Source organism: Prosopis cineraria, unplaced genomic scaffold, assembly GCF_029017545.1.
Source record: "Prosopis cineraria cultivar Desert tree isolate PC_DT_omini unplaced genomic scaffold, ASM2901754v1 PC6, whole genome shotgun sequence".
Taxonomy (NCBI): Eukaryota; Viridiplantae; Streptophyta; class Magnoliopsida; order Fabales; family Fabaceae; genus Prosopis; species Prosopis cineraria.
In genome coordinates, this window is record NW_026555337.1 from 25,300,825 (window position 1) to 25,322,941 (window position 22,117).

Below are 22,117 nucleotides of genomic sequence, written 5' to 3' on the forward strand. Positions count from 1 at the left end.
TCTATACCAACGCTTTAAATCAAGTCAACTTGAATATCTTTAGCGTTGAGAAAGGGCCAGAATAATTCCAATCTTACATAAAAATATTTCTGTAATTTATTATTCATTTTATTCTTTATGTTCTCTCCCTTAATTTCTGATTCCTTTTATTCCGTTTTTTAGAAAATTTATAGAAAGAGAAATATAGGTGAATTTTATAATAAAATTTCCCATTTAATCCTGCAATTGAATATAAAAAGAAAAATTTAGAACACTTGTTTTAATCAGAAAATTTTATTGGCTCCCTTTTTTTGGCTCTAATTGTATGGACCTACTTTCATTTCATGAATAGGATCTCTCTTAGTATTCCACTTTTAATTGCACTCTCTACTAAAAAAGATTACATTTAATTATTGGACTGAATTTGAATAGTCCACTTCTTTTCCAGCCATAAATATGAATACTTTTATTAGATTCACAATTTATTCCACTTTTATTATTATTGAAGTTATTATTGAAGACCAGTACTAGCTTATCAATATATATATATATATAGCATGACCTTCTTGACTATCCACTTCAATGTTAGAGGCCTTGAACCAATTCATGATGGCGAACCTTTGGTTTCATTTTTCCTTCTCCATGTTCTCATTGCTTTGCTATCTCATGGTCTGTCCAACTTTATGTCACACCAATTTCGCCAAAAACGATGAATTGGCACTTCTTGCTCTCAAAATTTCTGTGAGAGACCCATTCAACCACTTGTCTAATTGGTCAAACTCTTCCTCCATTTGCAATTGGGTTGGGGTTACTTGTGATTCTAAAGGTGAGAGAGTAAGTGTATTGAATCTTGCTCACATGAGTCTCATGGGCACCTTGCCGCCACAAGTGGGGAATTTGTCCTCCCTTGTTGAACTTGACCTTCATAATAACAACCTTCATGGTGAGTTACCGAAGGAGCTGCTGCAGTTACACAAGTTGAAAATTCTCAACCTTAGCTATAATGAATTTGATGGGAAAATTCCAGCTTGGATTGGAAGTTTATTCGCTCTTCAACACCTGATCTTTCAAAATAATAGTTTTCAGGTTGTTATTCCTCCAAATGTATTGAATTTGTCGAAGTTAGAGACATTGGATTGGAATAACAATTTCATCCATGGATCTATTCCACTTGAGATTGGAAGGCTTCAACATTTAAATATTTTATGTATAGCAGGGAACAATCTTTCAGGAAATATACCTCCAACTATTTCTGGCTTATCCTCACTTGAGCTGATGTCTTTGTCATTCAACTCTTTAAAAGGTATGCCTTTCATAATATCAGATAAATTTATACTTGCTCCAAGTCATCTCAAACAATTTTGTGTTGGTGTTAGTGCATCTTAGGATAAGCTATTAATTACAATCTCGTTCAACCTTCGTTTGCCCAATTTTGTTCATTATTCAAAAAGAATACACAAACACACATATACATACATACATACATACATACATATATATATATATAAAGCAAATAGATATATCATAGGAGTGAAGGGAAGCTCCACTAAAGAATAATGATAATGTTTGGATTGATGGATTTGAATTTAAATTTAGATTTAAAATCTTGTATTTCAAATCTCTCATTTAAAATTCATGTAATTAAAATCCTTAGTTTGGGTAGTTTAAAAAAAATCAAATGAGAGATTAAAAAAAAAAGATATGAGAGTCATTGAGACAGACATCAATAGTGAAAACACAAAAAGAACAATATGTTTGAAGTGGTTGAAATTTCAAATGACTAGAATGTAGAGGAAATTTGAAATTGCAAAGGAAATATAAAAAACATAGATTTGGATCCACAAATTTTTGTATGTCTAAATAAGGAATTTGATCCAAATCTAAATTCTTGTTAATCCAAACACAACATAAAATAAGAGTTCTATAAAAAATCAATGGAAACGGAGAAACATGTATTGAGTGTAAATTTTTAGGTGAATTCTGTGTTTTTTCTTATTGACTATAAACATCATTGTAATTTTAACTGAGATGCATAAACAGGTGTAAGGCACAGAATTACCAGCTTCTGATTGGATGGCGACTAATGTTTAAGATGAACCACCTTTGGATCTTATAATTAACTAATGTATAAAAAGTTGTAGGTTTGTGAGCTGTATAGATTGATTAGTGTGTGGCAGTAAATCAAACATGACGCATAGGTATAAATTAACTAAAATTAAATATTAATTATGGGTTTCCAAGCTTGTGTTTTTCGGTTCCCTGAGTTAAAATTTACTATCTATCCCCCAATAGTCCTTATCATTCTGACCATGTCCAATTGACAACTCTTCGCACGCAAGAATTTTATGGATAGGGTGGAAAAAAACATTTTCAAAAGTAACCACATTTTTAGGCTATGTTCATATAAACTAGTGCAGCAATTAAAATCAAAGAAGGGTGGGAGATTTTTTTTTTTTAATATATAGATGTATACATCAACTATGGTATTTGAATTTTCATTTTTAATTTTTATTATCAATATTTTAAAAAATTTAGTTTATGATTTGAGAGAAATGTTGTTGGATATCTGATGATGTATAATAATGTAAAAATTAAAAATGCAACATATAAAAATATAATACATTAACTTTACAAAAGTACTTCAATATAAAAAACTATGTAAAGAATTTGATCATATATTAAGCATGATTGCCTTCAATGGGAAAATATTCGTGAGTAATAAAAAAACTATGTGAAGAATATAAAAACAATTAACATTTTATCCGTATTTTTTACAATATTATATATATATAATACACTGTTTTCACCCATTTTTTGTGTTATAGTTATTGTTAAAAATTCTAAATTTGTTCATATATGTTTTGTAAGTTTTGATATCTATTGTTAAAAACTTTTCATATTATTTATGATTTATTTTTAGAGTAAAATACATTAAGCTGCACAGCTTTGGCTTTTTGGTTAGTGTACTGTATTATATATATCCAACCAAAAAGTTGGAGGTTCGTACTAGCATCAAAGAGAAGAATAAAATATATTCATTTTTCTTTAATTTTCTTAATATTAATGAAGCCAGCCTATACTTTTCAAAATATACACTTTAGTTTCATTTTTTTTTTACTCTGTTGAAAGTAATTTATCAAAGATTGTCAAAGGTGAATCATGGCAATTTAAACTTACTAGCATACCCTTCATCCAAACCATTAATTCCATTCCTAACCATAACAGTCTCCCTTGCCGTTGCACGAAACAACGCATGCAACGCACGACATAATGATGCGCTTTTTTTTTTTATTTTATCCAATCATTTGGGCACCATAATAAATATTATAGCTCCAGCACACCAAAAAAAAGTACACTTCCAAAATTTATCTATTTATGGTAATGAAATTTTTGGTCCAATAATATTTGGTTACAAATTAATTAAAAAAGAGCTCAAATTAGCGGCTACACATAAAATAATTTGTTTGGTTTAAGAGCTTTATCATTGTCCTATTTTTTAAATACAAAGTCAGTAATGATAATATTTTGATCAAAATAACCCTAAAAGAATGCATTCATAAGATTATTATTGTTACTCAGTTTTCTTTTTTATCATAATCATTTTGTACATGAGAACTCATAATAATGTGGTTTTCTCATTATCATATTGCAGGAGATATTCCCAAAACAATTGGTGCTCTCACAAACATGAAAGTTATATACCTAGAGATTAACAAGTTGTCTGGGCAAATGCCAAGAAGTATTGGAAACTTGACTATGCTTCAGGAATTATATCTCAATGACAATAACTTAGAAGGTAAGCTTTCAACCAATCGTAATGTCTAGCTTTTCATCAATTTTGTGTTATTTTTGTGTGTTGTTATTGATCACGCCGTCCATCCGTCAACTATATTTGTCTAATATTTTTTCGAAATATTACTCTATTTACCTCTATTTTTCTGTTAAAAACAGAGATGAGCATATAATATTGTTATTGATTTTGCAAAGATTTGCAATTTCAATTCCATGTACAATATGGGTATTCAAATTATCAAAATTAGCACAATTTATTTAAATTAACTTCCCCTGAGAAAGTTAATGTTTGATAATCCCTAAACTACTGTTACTTTTCAAGGAAATATACTAAGATGCATTGGAAATTTGATTTTGCTTTTAAAATTTGATCTCGGTCTCAATAATTTACAAGGTATACTATTTGTAAATTGTAATTTGGTATCATCAATTTTTTGTTTCCTTTTTGTTGTTGTTTTGTCTTTTGAGACTTAATAATTATCAACTTAAATGCTAATAGCTTTCTAGTCAAAATACCATTAATTACGTGTAATATTAGAGTTGAAACATATTCATTTGAGTGATAATGTTAATATGGAGTACATCAATATTAAAATATAAAGTCTCCACATCCGTTGTTTCTCTCAAATTGTAAATAAGAAGTAAAAAATTGAAAAAAATATAAAACTTGAAACCCTATAGTTTTACCAAATTCTAAGAATCAGTCTAGAGCAAATAATGAATTATGATTCTATTTATCTCTATTTTAAGAGCTAAAAACAGAGGTAAATATATACGGCTATACACAGTGCCAAATTTTATTTATTTATATTTAAGGTGTTGGGCAAAGGTGCAAGAAAGAGAAAGAGACTTGGAAATTTCATTATTGATTTTTTTTTCTTAATAATGGTTAATAGTTCACCACGTCATCTATCATATAAGAATTCATTTGCAATATTATCACTTGCCTGGTATTTCATAGGTTCTATCAGCAAGGCCGTGTGTAACACTAGTCCATTAAGGATGTCATCTTATGCCTAAAAAATGTTCACTTATATCCTATATAATCAGTCATTCTTTTTCTTATTAAGCATTAATGTTAATTATATATCTTCATTAAGAGTTTATTACTTACTTTTATCTTGGATAACCAATAATTAATTTTTTACTAAGCATTAATGTTAATCATATCTCTTCTTTAAAAATATATGGTCGCATATACTCTGCCACAACCACTTTGTCATTTCATCTCTTCTTTTCTCTCACCCAAATCATTTCTTGCTCTACCATTATTTTCTTATTAAAAAAAATAGCTCTTGCTTAGTCGTTTCCATGGCGTGGCTTGATTGATAACTTGATTTCTCATTTGTCATTATGAAATCAACAAATCCTTTTATTTGTTCATAGGAGTTTTGCACTTCTAATAAAAGAATAAAGAAATCCAATCGTAGATGGCCATATATATTAGGTGTGTTTTTTCCTCTTTTACCCTTTATTTGTGATTGTTTTAATTTTTATAGAATTTGAAGTGGCAAAATAACAATACATTCGACCTCTAAAATAATTTCACCTCAATCTCTAAAACTCCTTCAGATGTCCCTGTCTTTGAGTGTTTCGTTTTGAAGGTTGTAGAGGACTGAACCAAGAGCCAATTCCTAATGTAATAGGTGGAATTGGATGGCCCAATCTGTTTAGAAAACCATGACTTTTCTTGTGGTTATGTCGTCATTAGTGGCTATTGGTGCCAAATATGTCCAAATTAGAGTCCTTGGACTGGAATTTTAGTTCTATCCATGGATCTATTCCACTAGAGATTGGAAGGCTTCAATGTTTAAAGATTTTATGTTTAGCAAGGAATGACATTTCAGGAAAAATACCTCTAGCTATTCCTAGCTTATCCTCACTTGAATTGATGTCATGCAACTGCTTAATAGGCATGTCTTTAATAATATCAGATAAATTCATATATTTCTATAAATCATTTCAAAAAATTTAATATGTGTTAGAATGTCTTAGAATAAACTATTTACAATATCATATTCAACATTGATTTTCTTGGAGAGGGGAATGGGATATATATATATATATATTGATTATGTTGAGTAGAGGCAATAAATGAATCCACAAATTATATATAATTTTAATTTGTTGTGATATTGGTAACTCCTTTACCATGCTTTCAACACAACATAGTGTATTAACATCATTTAGTATTCTTTGCACTGTCAGGAACAAATATTTTGCATGCTTTTGTTAGTTTTTGTCCCTTTCATTTTGCTTCTTGGAGCCATAGTGCAAGAGATACTTTTTTAATGGTTTTTAAATTTATATGATTTTTTATACGACATATGTTGTCCATGATCATCTCCATAAAGTTATATTGTATTTGTATTTCTATGATTTTCTATAATATATACAAAAGCACTCATATCAGTGTTTTTATTTGTTATTGCAATAATGCAGGAGATATTCCAAATGAAATTGCCAATCTTACTAATCGTAAAATTATGCACTTGGCTCAAAATCAACTCATTGGCTACATACCTAGAAGCATTGGAAGTTTGGTTTTGCTTCAGGAATTAGGTCTTGGTTCCAATAATTTACAAGGTATAATTTTTATGCAAATTATAATTCACTGTAGATTATTTTTTTGTTCTTACTTCGTTTCTCTTGCAACTTGAAATTATGAACTTAGATGCTAATAGGTTTCATCAAAATTCTATTAATTATATCTCCCAAAATGTATAAGTCTAGAATAAACATTTTTTTTCACAAAACAAAAATTGGATTATATTTTTATACATGATTTGCAATATTTTATAATGTCATTGAGAACTCAACATGTTATAAAGATTTCAAATATAAAAGGGGATAATTTCTGTTAGGTCTCTTGCAAGGAAACTTCCATTAAATTTCAAAGGACTTTTTTTTCTCCAACTGCTAATACATTCCTAAGGCAAATAAGCTAGTACAGTACAACTGAAACCGCAAACGACAACAAATCAACAAAACAAGGAAAGCAAGAAGGCAAAAACAGAATCAGCAACAAAATAAGAGGGATCAGCCAAATAATTTTAAGCAGTAGATGAGACAAAGGAAGTGATAATGAGGACACCCATCCTATTAGAACCAGCAACAATATGCTTGATTTTTAATTTCAAAGGACTTTAATGATATTAAAATTCAAGCATATTTACTAAATCCAATTTTAATAAAGGAAGGGTATTTTGTTAAAAAAGATAAGTATTTTTGTAAGTTTTAATTTTTAATTTTATAAAACTTTTTGGGATTTAAATGAAAATTTTATAATTTAAATTTAATTTAAAAATCAAATACAAATAATTTTAACTAAATATTGGTCCGTGTCTCTTTTTTAACTTTCCCACCCTAATATCTCTTCAAATACATACAAAAATGATACTGTACATTAGGTAATAGAAGCATAAGCCCATCACCAAGTCTATCATTCATAGATGTAACTTTTAGACCTATATATCAACACTTGTAGTATTGTACTTTTTATTTTGTTATATTGATACACACATATAATTATATAAAAAATTAATTGATAACTTTTGAAATTTTGTTGATATTTTTTCGTCACAATTGCAGTCTTACCTTTTTCTAAAAAAGGTTCTACTTACTATAACCCCCATAAATCTCAATAATAAAATATATTTAGATTAAATATTTTAAAGTATATCATATTTTATAATTAAATTTTTGGTTAAATATTTAGATTAAATATTTTAAAGTATATCATAGTTTTATATATCCAAACTATTTACTCTTTTTTGTTGTTTTCACTTAGTTAATTATAAGAATTTTAAGAGATAAATGGATAATTTGTTTCAGCTTATTTTATGAAAAAATTACTTTTTTAAAAAAATATTTTATGATTTTATCAAAGTTCGTTTAAATTTTTGAAAATAGTAAGAATAGAAAAGTAAATTTTTTATTATTTTAAGAAACTAATTTGAGAGAGAATGTTTTAAAAATGTGAGATACAAGAAGGTATGCTAAGATTTTAAAATAACTAAATAATAAATTATTTCTATAAAACAAAAACAAAGAAAGATATTATAAAATTTAAAAATAAAAAACTAATAATTACTTTTTTATTATTGTAACCAAGTATAAAATAATATCTTCTTTTTATAAAATTTCTACAAAATAATTCTTTTATAAAATCCATAAATCATAAAACTTATAAATATGTTGTTAGTGGGTAATCTATAAGTAATTTTTGAGCTTGGAGGCCTGTACTAGCCTGGGTGAGCCACTAGACCCAATTCACCTAAACTTTCTGAAAGAAAATATAAAACTTATAAATAAAAATATATAAAAATAAAACATATTAACAACATATTAACATGGAAAAATGATAATAAAATCCCCTTGAAATATAAACAGACAACCATGTCCCTCAAAAATGCCATAATTCCTTTAGAATCCCTGGGTACCTTTTTGAAATTAATGATTTCTGTTTAGCAAAGAAAAATTTGTAAACTTTATATGATATAAATTTTGGCAGTGATGAAATCTATTTAGCTATTTAAAAAATAAAAGAAAAAAATTTTACTCTTTATGGGTAAGTATGTTGCATATATCCAACACATTTTTTCCGTGTTATTGATTTTTTTTTTGAAGATTTGCCTTTCCAACTTCATGCCCTCCTCTGCGGGTATTCAAATTAATAAAGTTAGCTCGTTTTGTGCATTGATGAGAACAACTTTGCAAAAGTTTGCTTGTTCAAATTAATTTCCCCTGAGAAAGTTAATGTTCGGTAATTTTGTAACTGTTATTTTTCAGTGACATATTGATGATAATAATTTTTTTAATTTGGTAAAGATAAAATAATCCAATGTTCTTTGTAATCCTCTTTTAGCTAGCCAGACAATTTGTCACTTTAGATGATTTGTCGCAATCATATGTTCTAATCAATCACTTGTTACCTCCTTTCATCAATCCCGCGTGTTGTTCTTGATTTTCAAGTTGAGCGACTCGCACATTTGAAGAATCTTGACCTTCTTCCCAGTTATTCTGCTACTATTGGTAAGGGTTAAGGGAAAGAGAGAGTTTTTTTTTTCTTTTTTTTTTTAAATCTGAATCATTGTTGACATTGAGAATCTAAGTGACATGTGGCTGCCAAGGATATATTTTTAGTCAAAAAAATTATTTAATGAGCAAGTTAAGTGGGCATTTACATGGATGCTATGTCTACACATGCATGGGACTTAGTCACAAACTTATATTAACATCGGTATGTGACGGCAAGACACAGGTAGTTAAGTTTTTTTATAGTTTGAGAAAGGGAATGAATTAAAAATTGAGTTCATGATATCAGGTGTTCCTAAGTGAATACTTCAAAAACAAAAATGATCCTTAACTCTTTTTATTTTTTAATTATGAATTTCATATTCTAAAGTGACTCTCCCTTCTTTTCACAATGGAATAATTTTATGCCCTATAAAAAATAACTATTTTTTAATGATCTAGTCTTTTATTTTTTGTTTCCTGGCTGCATGTAACTTGTGATATTATATTAAGAGTGCAACATTGAATGCATATAGAACCAAAAAAGGAAAGAAACAAGAAAAAAGAAAAAAATTGCATGCAATTGGCACTGTAGGAGGGATCCACTTCCACGTGTCGCGGGTTATATTTTTAATTTGAAAATTTGGACAGTAATCATCAAATTATTAGTTTATGACTATTTCTCCCTGTTCATGTTTTTTTGTGAATAATAATTATAAACATCATACTTTCATAAGAACATTCCATGAAATATTTTATAAGAATTGAATGATTTGTGAAATTAAATAAAAAATTATAAACTTGAAAGATGATGCCTTACTGAGCATTGGCCTCAATCATCTTATAAAGTCATATTGTATCATTTTAACACATTGATTTAAATTAATTTTATTTATCACAAACTTGATTTTACAAAGACATCTTAATTAATTTTCTTTATTATAATTATTATTAGTAATTCTAAATTTTTTTATATATGTAAGTCTTTATGATCAAAGTGTTTTATGAATTTTGATATATATTGTTAGAAAATTTTCATATTATTTATGATTCACTTTTAGAGTGAAATATATTCATTTATATTTAATTTTATTAATATTACATAAGCCATTACATAATTTTCAGAAGTACACAATTAAATTTAATTTTTAACTCTTTTAAAAAATACTATATTAAATATTCTAAAATACTTTTTCATTTATTAAAAAGAGCATCTTCGCAATTTAAACTTACTTTTTTACTCTTGTTAAACACCATTAATTCCATTCCTAATCTATGTCACTCTCCCTCCTCCACCTTTGCACAGAACAATGCAAGTACGCAACAATGCACCTTTTTTATATTCATCTAAACATTTATGCACTATAATAAAGGAGTATAATTTCAAAATTTGTGTATTTATGCTAATGAATTGTTTTGTCCTATAATATTTTGTTGACAATTAACAATAGAGCTCGAATTAGGGGTTACATATGAAAAAATTTTGTTTGATTTAAGAGCTTCGTTATTTTTTCTGGACTCTAGTTTGTTTTGAATACAAATTCAAGAGTTAATATATCAAAATCACAATAACTTTAAAAAAATCTATTTCTTACATTTTCATTTCAATTAAACTCTTCTCTAACAAATTTATCAATCGCTCCTTGAAACGTTTCCAGAGAATTAATACTGTTTTAAATGTTATATCTTGGTGAGAACCTTTTCTAGCCAGTAACATCTCATGTTTGTGTAAATGTTTATTTAGTCTTAAGGTTATATAATTGCACTTTAATGATTTGGGATTGGTCAATACTATAGAAGAAATATAGAAGATATATTTTTTATTTTCATTGAAATTAAATTCTTCTCTAACAAATTCATCAAATTGCTCCTTGAAACCATTTTAGAGAATTAATATTGTTTTAAATGCTATATATTGAGGAACTTCTTTTCTAGCCAGTAATAACACATGTTTTTATAAATGTTTATTTAATCTTAATATTATCTAAAAGGTTTACATAGTATATAGAGACTTGTCAAAAGTAGATTTTTTTTTTGGGAAAGTTGGATTAAATGAATGATGTATAATATGTGGCTTTGCATAAAGTTTTACTGCACAAGCAATATATTTCAAATAGAGTTACTGCACATTTTCTATTAGATTATGCCACCACTTTGTGTTGTCATGATCAAACTATAGTATTTGGCTTTGGTTTCATTTGTGGCTTCCATTAATTTGTCAATCTAAATCTGTCTATAATTAATTGTTTTTGATACATTACCATATATTGCAAGAATTTCTAAATGTGAGGCAATGTTCAAAATGTGTCCGTATTTAATATTGAAGACACCAAGTGTTAATAAAACCATAATTGATTTTCTTGGTTCAATTGCACTCCACCATAATTTTTTCATTTATACATTGCACTGATCAATTTAGTTGTATAAATTAAATATAATAATAGGCATATCAACAAAGATGGATGCACTAACTAAGTATTTTTATATTAGAAAGACAAGTTAGTAAAATCTCCACTAAATCTGTTTTAGATAGTCATTTGGATGTCATATTTTACTAAAAAAAATCAACAGTATTCAATATGGTTACAAAGTTCAATATAAGTGAAATTTAACTAACACATTCCATCCTTTTTTTTTTTTTTATCATGGAGATAATCGTCCCCATATTCAGAATTTTTTCAGTAATAATTTTTCCAACAAAAGCCTTCCTTATGTCTGTCTTTTTTTGCTTCAAATCTAGTACCATCTCTTTTCCTTTTTTCTTTCCCCTGCTGCTCTATCCAACCTCCATGCCTCCTCACCCCAATCTCTACACAAGCACACTAGCACACAACATACCCACACAGAGATTCACTGGTCCCTCGAAGAAATTTAACAACATACAGAAAACACTTTTTTATTCTAAAAATAAATATCTCACATTCATTTAAGTTATTCTTGTCAATGGAGCGGCTATTTAGAGAAATCATCAACAAAACGACGATAATACCCTGCGAGGGCAAAAAGAAAAGGAAATAAAATAAAATAAAATAAAATCATGAATTTTTTTATGACTGTCATGGGTCGTAGCAAATTCTGTACTACTACCACTTTGCTGGTCCACTCGAATATTGTTCTTAAGAAACATGTCTCAAGAAAATAACTTTATCAAGCCAAAATTCACATTTTAGTTTTTTTTTTTTTTTGCATAAAGTCATTGCTCCTCAATGTTTGCAATACAAATCACAAGTTCTATCCATGCTTCTCTAGGCTCCTTGAATATATCAAAATATGATTAAGGAAAATAATCATAAACTTATTAAGGAATAATCTAAACTCCTGATTTATCAGATCCGTAAATTCTGCAGGTGTACTAGTTAACCGAAATGACATTATAAGAAATTTGTAATGACCACATCAAATTCTAAATGTAGTCTTTGGTATGTCCTCCTTCTTGATCCTTCGCTAAAGATAACCCAACCATAAATCTAATTTTGAAAAAAAAAACTGAAGTCCTTGTAACTAATTAAAGAAATCATCAATCTGCAGTAGCAGATACTATTTATTTATTTTTCACTACCACCTTGTTAAATTGTCGATAATCAATGCAAAGTCTTAGTAACTCATCCTTTTCCTTCACAAAGAACACTAGTGCTTCCTAAGGAGATGTGCTAGATCAGATAAATCCCTTATTCAGTAATTCGTGCAATTAAATCTTCAGTTCTCTTAGCTTAAAAGGTGTCATTTTATAAGGTGGAATAGAATTTAGTTGAATGTTTGGAACCAAGTCAATGGCAAATTCAATTTTTTTAATCAAGTGACAATCTAGGTAATTCTTTTGGAAAATATCAAGAAATTCTCGAACAATTGGGATTTAATCCAAATTAATGGTGGACTTATCCATGTCCTTTTTCCACAACTAAGAACCCTTGACAACCCTTCATCAATAATCGTTGGGTTTTCAAAGCCAAAATAAGGGTCTTTCTACAAAACTCCATTGTAATACAAAAGGAGTTTCTCCTATAACAACAACATTCGAAGCTCTAGTATCCTACCTCGTCATAGCATAAACTCTTAACCTTACACTAAAGAAGACTGTCCTCATTACATTTTTTTCCTTTCAGGTGTATCCTTGCCAATTGAAGTGGAAGTAACCCTAGCAAGTGAAAATGGAGATATAGGTCGGAAGGAGGTTGAATTAATCCATGACTAGACATTCACTGGATATAAGGAAAAATTCTTTCTCAAATGGCCCATCTACTTGCGCTCAAAGTGTGCACCAAACACTCTACGGGACGATCTCAAATGGTATTTCCCACAATTAGCACAAGGAATTCTAGCATAACCTAATTGATTTAGAATTGATTGAGTAGGGGCCTAACATTACTAGAATTAGATCTAAAAGCATGAGTGCTTGCTGATGGTAAACCATATGGTTTAACTCCAGGTTGTATGGTACAAATGTGAGATTGACTTAGAAATCGATAACTGTTAAAGGAAGAACTTGAAAATCTCTCATTGTTCTGTCTTTCTTCTCTCTTTTGCATTTCTTAGAAATTGCTTCTTCTACCTTATAATGATTTTCAATTCTTATAGCACTATTAGCAATTTCAGCATAAGTGACATTGTGACCCTACATAGGGCCATATTATCTCATATATATGTATATATCTACTAACAATCCATGAACAAGCTTGCTAATCCATTCCATTTCAATCGGTACCATGTGGGAGGCAAAAGAAGATAATTTTTCTAAATTTCTGATCGTACTCTACTATTAACATTCCCTAACTGCATTTTTAGAATAAAAAAATCTTCAACTTTTGCATCTTTAGTACTTTGAGATCGATATTCATTCAAAAATATAGTTTTGAACTCTTCCCATGTCAAAGGAACTCTCACAATGGAGAAGAATAACTCACAGCAGAGACAGAATAAAACATAATAATGACACTTTACAAACACTTTTTCAAAACAAAACTATACACTTTCACAAATATCTCTATGTATTTAATCGCTGCTATGATATCATTTCAATTCTCTCTTCATTTAAAGGGCAATATTAGAAAACTATTATTAATAAAACCTTATTTTTTTCAAATTGTTTTATATTTTGGGACACAAAATTCCTCCAAAGCTTTCTTATAAGTTGAGAAGGAGGGAGTATCCTTTAGTAAATTTCATAGAAAACAACATAGTTTTTTGTTTTTTAAAAGTAGTTATCTATCTCCATTTCCAACAGACATTTTTTGTTGGTTTTTATGTATTGTCAATATAACTACCTGTCTTTAATTTTTTTTTTAAGTGCTACTCATTTTTATTTTTACCGTACCTTACCATGCAATTGCAGGACTAAAATTTTTTTTTTTTTTTCCAAGTACCATGCGCATTGCAAGAAATTATGCATGAATGAGATAGATACATTTTTCAATTTCTTTCTAGAAAATTTTTTTTTACCCACCAATCATTACATTTATTTCCAAAAAAAAAATCAATTATGTGTAAGAATAATGCCTTGACTATCATTTGATTAACTGTTGCTGATGCAGATCAAAAAAAATGCCTCAAGAAAGTTTTTAAATGTTTGGAAAACCATTTTTTGAAGAAAAAAATGTAAGAATAATAGTGTGGTGAAGCTATGTCAAAAAAATTTCTCTCTTGTTTTAGTTAAATTCATTTCTAATTTTTTATTGCTTCAAACATAATGACAATCTTAGTTAACCTTAAAGATATATATATATATATATATATGAGTATATTTTTAACTTATGACATTAAAAACTTATATGCTGATTCAATTAACTCCACAAACTTAAATTGGGGTAGGGGTGGGGGAATCTATCTCATAGAGTTATATATTGTACCATCTTAACATGTTGCTTGTAGCTTTACAATTACAAGATCTATATTGCATCCACAAACTTAATATCTTAACTGTCGCTGTCAATGGCGAGAGAGGTGCCCAATAGAGCCTCGAACATGATAACCTCCAATACAATATAACTGTGGGTATCCCAAAAAAATAAAATATTAATTTTTAAATAAAATAAATAAAAGAAATATAAATTTTAGGAATGAATTACAGGAATTAAAAACAAAATAAGATTGCACAAAGTAAAAACTTAAACTCGTGCCAATGGCCTTGTAGCCGAGTGGTAAGTCAGCTTTTCTGCAAGCCAGAGGTGGCAGATTCAATCTAGCTTGTAACCTCAAGCTATTAGTGTCCAGCCTTGTAAGTTAGACATACTTAAAGTCATATTTTACTAATAATATATGAAAAAGAGAAGCCATGAACATGAAGGAATGGGCAGGCGATGCATACAACACCCCCCCCCCCACAGAGGCCAGAGAGAAAAGCTAATGAAGAGCCATCCTTTTCTGACAAATACAATTATAAATTTGCCTCCAAATTTTGTTTTCTAATCTCATGAATAACATTGACTTTCTGGTCAAAATACAATTAATTAATAGATTAGAGTTAAAAAGAACTTATTGAGTAACAATATTAAATTTGCTTTTATCTCACTTGTTCCATTTATAAATGGTAAATGAGTAATAAAAAATAGAAAATATAGAACTCCATTTACCAATTTATATTTTAATATAGCAATAAATACTATCATTACATATTAGTGTAGTGCATAAAACTTTGTTCCTATATAATCATTTTGTATGAGATTAATTCTTTAGTTCACATTCTGTCTATACAAATTTATTGAGAAGGTTCAGCACAAAAGTGCAGTGTTACAACCACACCTCTTTCCCCTTTTCACATCGTTTATTGGATATCATCGCAAACAATTTTGATAACTCTACTAGTTATTACATTACGAATTCATCTCTCTAGTTATTGTTAAATTTTACGACACTGGTGGTTGCATGTGATGTCTTCTCTCATGGAGCATCTAAGTTCATTTTTCTTCAAATTATGATGTTCTAATGAGCAACTTTTGATTTTCATTTTCACTTTCACCTTTTTTATTGTAAGTTTTGGTATTCATGAAAATTCTTTTTCCAATAATTATTTATGCATCAAATAAGTCTTTCGTCATTTTCAATCATAGTAATGCCCAATTGAGCACGTCTTCTCATTTGGGAATCGAATTTTGAGAATTTTTAGGATTTCTATTTTTTATTGTTGTAAGTGTCAATAAAATTTCGAATCATACACAATAAATATTCTCGAAGACTGTCAATTTATCAAAGCTAAATATTTTGTGTCAAACAAATATATTATATTGATTGATTTGCTAAAATTTATGATATTATTATAGATGATTGCTCTGGAATATTGTCCCCTCAACCTCAAATCTACTTGAGCCACATTTATTGCCATATAGGTAGAAATATTGTGTGAGAAACTCTAAAAGATAATCATCTTACAAATGTGAAAATTATATACTTAATTACATGTCTTTATTTTATCTTGCCTCAGCATCGAAGATATTATAAATGCATATTATGATATATTTATCTTATGAAACAAATATATCACAACATGTTATTGTCATATTGTTCAAACAATTTCAATGCATCACTTGAGACAAATTAAGTGGTACATAGACATGTTCATTTTAAAAAGAAAATTTAATCCGTTGCTCCTTGAGTCATTCTTAATTTTTTTTTTTCCTCCGGGCTACAGATCACCTTTTCTTGATGTGTCACCTGTGATTATTAATGAAAGTGGATTCAACGTTAATACCATATTAAAGGCTTATAAAATAAATTTATATATTGGCCAACAAAAGATAATATAAATGCGTGTTAATTTTTTGTTTTTATGCAAGAATAATTATTCAGCTTTAGTTCACAAAACCAGTTTAGAGTACATTAGACTTGTCAAGAGTACTCTCTCTTCCCCCCTCTCCGCTCACAAAGAGAGAAGTACTATTTTCCTTTAGAAAGTTAGTTTTAAAAAGTGAAATAAACAATACTGTATAATAACGTGGAATGTCTAAAATTTATTATTTATTATTAAGTTCAATATCATTTCCAGATAGCATCATTCTAATTTCAGTTGAATGTGGGTAAATGAGTTGTCCACTTATGAATGCTTGTGTCTCTAATAAGCTATACTTGTGTCTTACATGTAAGAAAGTTAGGTAAATTAGTTTTTTTTTAATTTCTTATAGATATTCTCCTGTTGGAGGGAACCATATTTTGAGGTATAGTTAGGCACTAAATGTAAAAATCTCACAAGTGGGGATTCAAACTTTAGTTCACTGCACTGTAAGGTGCTAGCCACTTCCACTAGACCTAGCCCTCATTAGTAGGTAAACCAATTATTTATAAAAACTATATGCCTTTGAAGGAATTACATAGGAAGTGGCAGTTAAATGTTCCACGCATTTGAAAAAATAAAGCAAAACTTACTGCGCAAATTTCAAGGCTTCATTCTCTCTTTTTATCACTACCCACTTGAAATACGGAAAAAAATATAATAATTCAACACCACCAAAATAATATTAGAGATACATTTTTTATGCTTCAAAGCTCATGTGCGATATGTTTTCTTGATTGTTATGTTGCAGGAAATATTCCAAGAAGTGTTGAAAACATGACAATGCTAGAAACGTTGGATCTTTCTCAAAATAACTTGGAAGGTATGCTTTCAACAAATAATAAGTGCTGTTGCCTAAAAGAACAAATAATAAGTGCTCCTCATTTTTCCTTTGATAAGATATTTTATGCATAAACAATCATATAATTGTGTTAGTATATTTTGTTTTGTTGCTATATTGCAAGATGAATTCCTCAATAAAAATAGGAAATGTCACAAAGCGCTGTTTGTTTTTAAATTTTTAAACTTATATCAAGCAGTTTGAAAAAATTAGTATAACTAGATACTAGATTACAAATCCATAAAATATTGTACTTTCAGTATTTAAATCCTATAAAAAAGATGTGACTTAACCAAGATTTATATGTTTTTAAATTTTTACATGTTTTAAATGGATTTTTATATAATCTGAAAATGTATAGAAGATATTTATCCACAGGCCTTTATACACTTTTTTATTTTTAATATTTTTATACATTTTTCAGCTTCCTAGACATTTTTTTTTAATCCTTCAATAGTTTCTTGTATCTTTTATTAATATTCGACGCAAAATAAGCGCAACTTTTTCTTTTTTTGAAGAATAGTTATCTATCTCCGTTCCCTCTCTCTGTTGTTGTTGTTGTTGTTGTTTTTTTTTTTTTTTTTGGGGCCAGCATCTATCTCCATTCTCCAGGAGACATTTTTTGTTGGTTTTTATGTATTGTCAATATAAATACGACGTATCTTTCCAATGTGATATACATAATGTGAAGTAAAATAAAATAATTGTGAAGAGCTGTGTGGACCATCACCATTCAGTCTTAAATATTTTTTGATCTAAGTGAAGCTCAAAAAAATATATAGTGAAAGATTAAAGACAATATATATAACTAAAAGCCATTCTTTTAAGTACTATAGTGAATAAGTATAATATTAAAAAATTAGTTTAGTATTCAACTTGTATGTTATAGAGAAAAAAATATTATTTTTTATGATCTATTCACTTTTATCATTTTTTTTTCTAACTGCAAGTAGTTTATGATATTATATTCAGAGTCTGTTACGTTGAATGCATATAGAACCAAAAAAAAAAACAAAGAAAGAAAGAAAAGAAAGAAAAAAAAAGAAACAAATTGAGTGTAATTGGCACAGTAGGAGGGGATCCACTTTCACGTGTCATGGGTTATATTTTTGTTTCAAAAATTTGGATAGTGCTCAACAAATTATGTGACTATTCTTTTTTTTTTTTTTGCTTTTTAAAATTTTTGTGAATAATTACAAACATGCATCATATTTTTGTAAGCAAATTCCATGAAATATTTTATGAGAAGTGTAGGATTTTTTAAATTAAATAAAAAATTATAAACTTAAAAGATGATGCCTTTCTTAGCATTGGCCTTATAATATATATGACGGATAATTTATTAAAGAAAAACGTAATATATAGCGGATATGCATGCCAAAGACAAGACTATCCTCCTACTTGTATATTCAAATTTTATGTACTTTAATTTATTAAAAACTACATTTTAATTAACTATACATTCAAAACCGAATGTCTTTAAGTGTTAATCCTTCTTTCATATGACAAGAGGCATTGGAAAATTAATTCTGCTTATATATCTTGTGCAAATAAATTCCAATTTCATCAGATTATGATGTGCTAAGTATTTTGTGTGCGCATGCATTGCTTTTCATATCCTTTTCTAAGCAAAGAGCAACATTGCATTTAAACTATATGTTCACACGTAGGCTACATGGAATCTAAGATAAGTCATACTATCCAAAGCTAAACAATGTCCCTGTGTATAAATCAAAACTAACAAAGGATCCAAATGCAACGTTTTTACACATCAACGCTAATAACAATTTTCTAAAAACAATAACGAGTTGCTTCTGACAACTCACAATGCATCACTGTAATATTTTTCAAATGGCTTTTTCTGCTTCATCCGAAACAAATATGTTCCTTTTCTTATATTTTGTTTTTTTTTAAACTATAGTTTTAGTGCGTTTTGTTATTGAACCATGTACCTTTTTCTGCTGTTCTTGGTCCCTACAGCATTTCCTGTTTATAATTTTGGTCCCCCTATATTTAAATACATAGATAGATGATAATGTATCACTAATGGTATTAAATTATCTAGCATATAACAAGCATTATTTCACTACTCGTCAATAGAGTTTAAGTTTTATTCCATTCATTTTTACAAATTTTGAACTCATTTCTTCACCTTTACTTTGGTGTCGTTCACCACATCAAGATATCCTATTTTATTTTTATTTTTCCTGATTTTTAAGCCATTGATTGTAAAATCTTTATTCATGTTGATCTTGAAGTTCATTTTGTCTTTGTGTAGCCAAGCATTATTTTAGTTTTTTTCCAGTTGATCTTTGTTGCTTTGTATTTTGTGATTGCTTTGTCTCTTTCTTTCTTATTTTAACATTCAACGAAATATTTAATACTATAGGGGCCATCATTAGTGCCACATAGTCATCCATCTAGGCATATTTAAAAATAGAGGGACTAACATTGTAGGTTAAAAAACTATAAAGATCTAGAGCAATAAAAACAAAGTACGTAGACTAATAACAAAACAGGATAAAACTACAGGGACCAATTTATCAGCGTTATGCTTTTCCTTGTTTCTTTCATATGGTATTATTGAATCATAACGCCGATAAATATTCTTGAAGAAATTAGTCATTGTTGAGATTTGAAAATTAATAGTTGTTGACAGTATACTGCCTCATCGTGAATTCAACCAATAATACGCATGCTACTTCATGTTCTTGTGCAACATTCATTTACCACATTTTATTTAATGTTTTTCCAAAAAAAAAAATCAACAGCTCAATAGTGTATATATTTGTTAGTATCGTTTTTTTTTTAAATGGTTTTCTTTGCATCCTCCGAAAGAACTATATTTCTGATTTTTTTTCTTCATCATATAAAAGGAGATATTTATAATGAAATTTTGGAGATGTTCAAAAATTAAAAAAATATGATCTTAGATGGTACTTTGGATATCACATATGAGGTCATGGTATAATATTAGGCAGCTTGACTGGGATAGAGACACAAGCCCAATGAGGATTATTTCTCTAAAAATTATTTCTTTGTTATAGAATCATTCCATTAATTACAAGTGATAAAACTACAATCTTTGGACTTTTAACAAAGTTAACGGTGTAATAGTATTTTATTAAAATATGTGAAAGTGTTGCAAATATCTTTAAGAATCGGTGGGAGAATGATTTTTATTATTACATTAAAGGCTATCACTATAAATTTAGTGGCTTGAGTGAATTTTTTTCACATTATTTTAACTAGTAGTAGTCGGGGGATTCTAAGAAAGATCATTTGTATAATGATGATGTAGCATGCATTACGAATACAGGTTTAGGGAAAAATAAAATTTTCAATTATTTTATGCATCATCATTTTGTTATACATCCACATTTGTAAAGTGAACAATGTTTTATTTTTCAATAGAACTAGACAATTTGTGCTGTAACTCATGCATGTGTCCCTTATGACTATAAATGTCCATCTTCTTTCAGGCCATATACCAAAAGGCATTGGCAACTTGTCTAAGCTTCACTTTTTATATCTCCAACAATAACTTGGAAGGTATGGTATATTCAACAAATCATAGCATTGTTATGTTTGTTTTGTTTGCATCTAAGTTTCAAGAAATGTTCCTAATAAAATATGCAATCTTACAAACCTATACTTTGTAGATAAGTTTCAACAGTTTACTGAATTATATATAATTGCTATAAACAAATTTTCAATTTCACATATTTTTTGTGTAGCAACAAAACCAAAATTAATTACGTTTTTTTAGCTCGTTTTTGTTTGTTCCTTATTCCAAAGATAGTTCACAGCAGATTGTGATGTGTGAAATGGACAACTGAAGCTTGTATACATAAGAAGCTTTCTAAATTAAATTTGACGATTAAAACGTGAACCATGTTCTCACCCTTTCTATACATATTCTATCTCACACAATCTTAGTATATTATCATAGTATAAATGCAGTTTAATGAATATAACTAAACAGATGGCAAAAAATAAATAGATAATGGATATTTTTCATACAATATACATGATAGATACTAAGTTGCACATTTATAGAATATTGTTCTTTCAACATATAAATCCTACTAAAAAATGTAAGTGTGACACAGGTTCTTCACAATCATTTCTATGAATTACATGGGAAGTAGTAGTTTCCTTTGCATTTGAAAAAAAAAAAAAACAAGTGAAATTTATTACCCAAATTTTAAGGCTTCATTCTCTCTTTTTGTCACTTCCCACTTGAAATAAAAACCAAAAAAAAAAAATTCAACACCACCAAAATAACATTAGAGAATCCTGATACATTGTTTTTATGCTTCGAATCTCATTTGCAATATATTTTTTTTAACTGTTATGTTGCGGGAAATATTCCAAGGAGCTTCGAAAACTTGACAATGCTAGAAGAGTTGGATCTTTTCCAAAATAACATGGAAGGTATGCTTTCAACAAATATTGAGTACTCTTGGCCAAAAGAACAAATAATAAGTGCTCTTCATTTTTCGTTTGATAAAATATTTTATGCATTAGAAAGCCTATATTTTTGGCTATATCAAAAGGCTTAGAAAATATCATAGTTTAAATGCAGTTTAACACCATAGTTCATTTTAACCCCCGACTGCACCATTTTTCTCTTTTCATACCCAATATTAAAAATATTATAGTGCAAATGCAGTTTGAAAAAATTAATATAACTAGATACTAGATTACAAACCTATAAAATATCCTAC

General features: G+C 28.4%; 1 protein-coding gene across 1 annotated transcript in view; it reads left to right on the top strand.

Annotated features, from left to right (window-relative positions):
- The first annotated feature begins 588 nt into the window (after nucleotides 1-588).
- LOC129314031 (leucine-rich repeat receptor-like serine/threonine-protein kinase At1g17230) overlaps nucleotides 589-22,117 on the top strand; it is a 55,990-nt gene continuing 34,461 nt past the window's right edge. Inside the window, exons 1-5 of the mRNA XM_054957411.1 lie at nucleotides 589-1,282; nucleotides 3,632-3,775; nucleotides 6,214-6,357; nucleotides 12,891-12,947; nucleotides 17,298-17,369. Coding sequence (XP_054813386.1) covers nucleotides 589-1,282; nucleotides 3,632-3,775; nucleotides 6,214-6,357; nucleotides 12,891-12,947; nucleotides 17,298-17,369 — 1,111 coding nt within the window. The remainder of the gene's footprint in view (nucleotides 1,283-3,631; nucleotides 3,776-6,213; nucleotides 6,358-12,890; nucleotides 12,948-17,297; nucleotides 17,370-22,117) is intronic.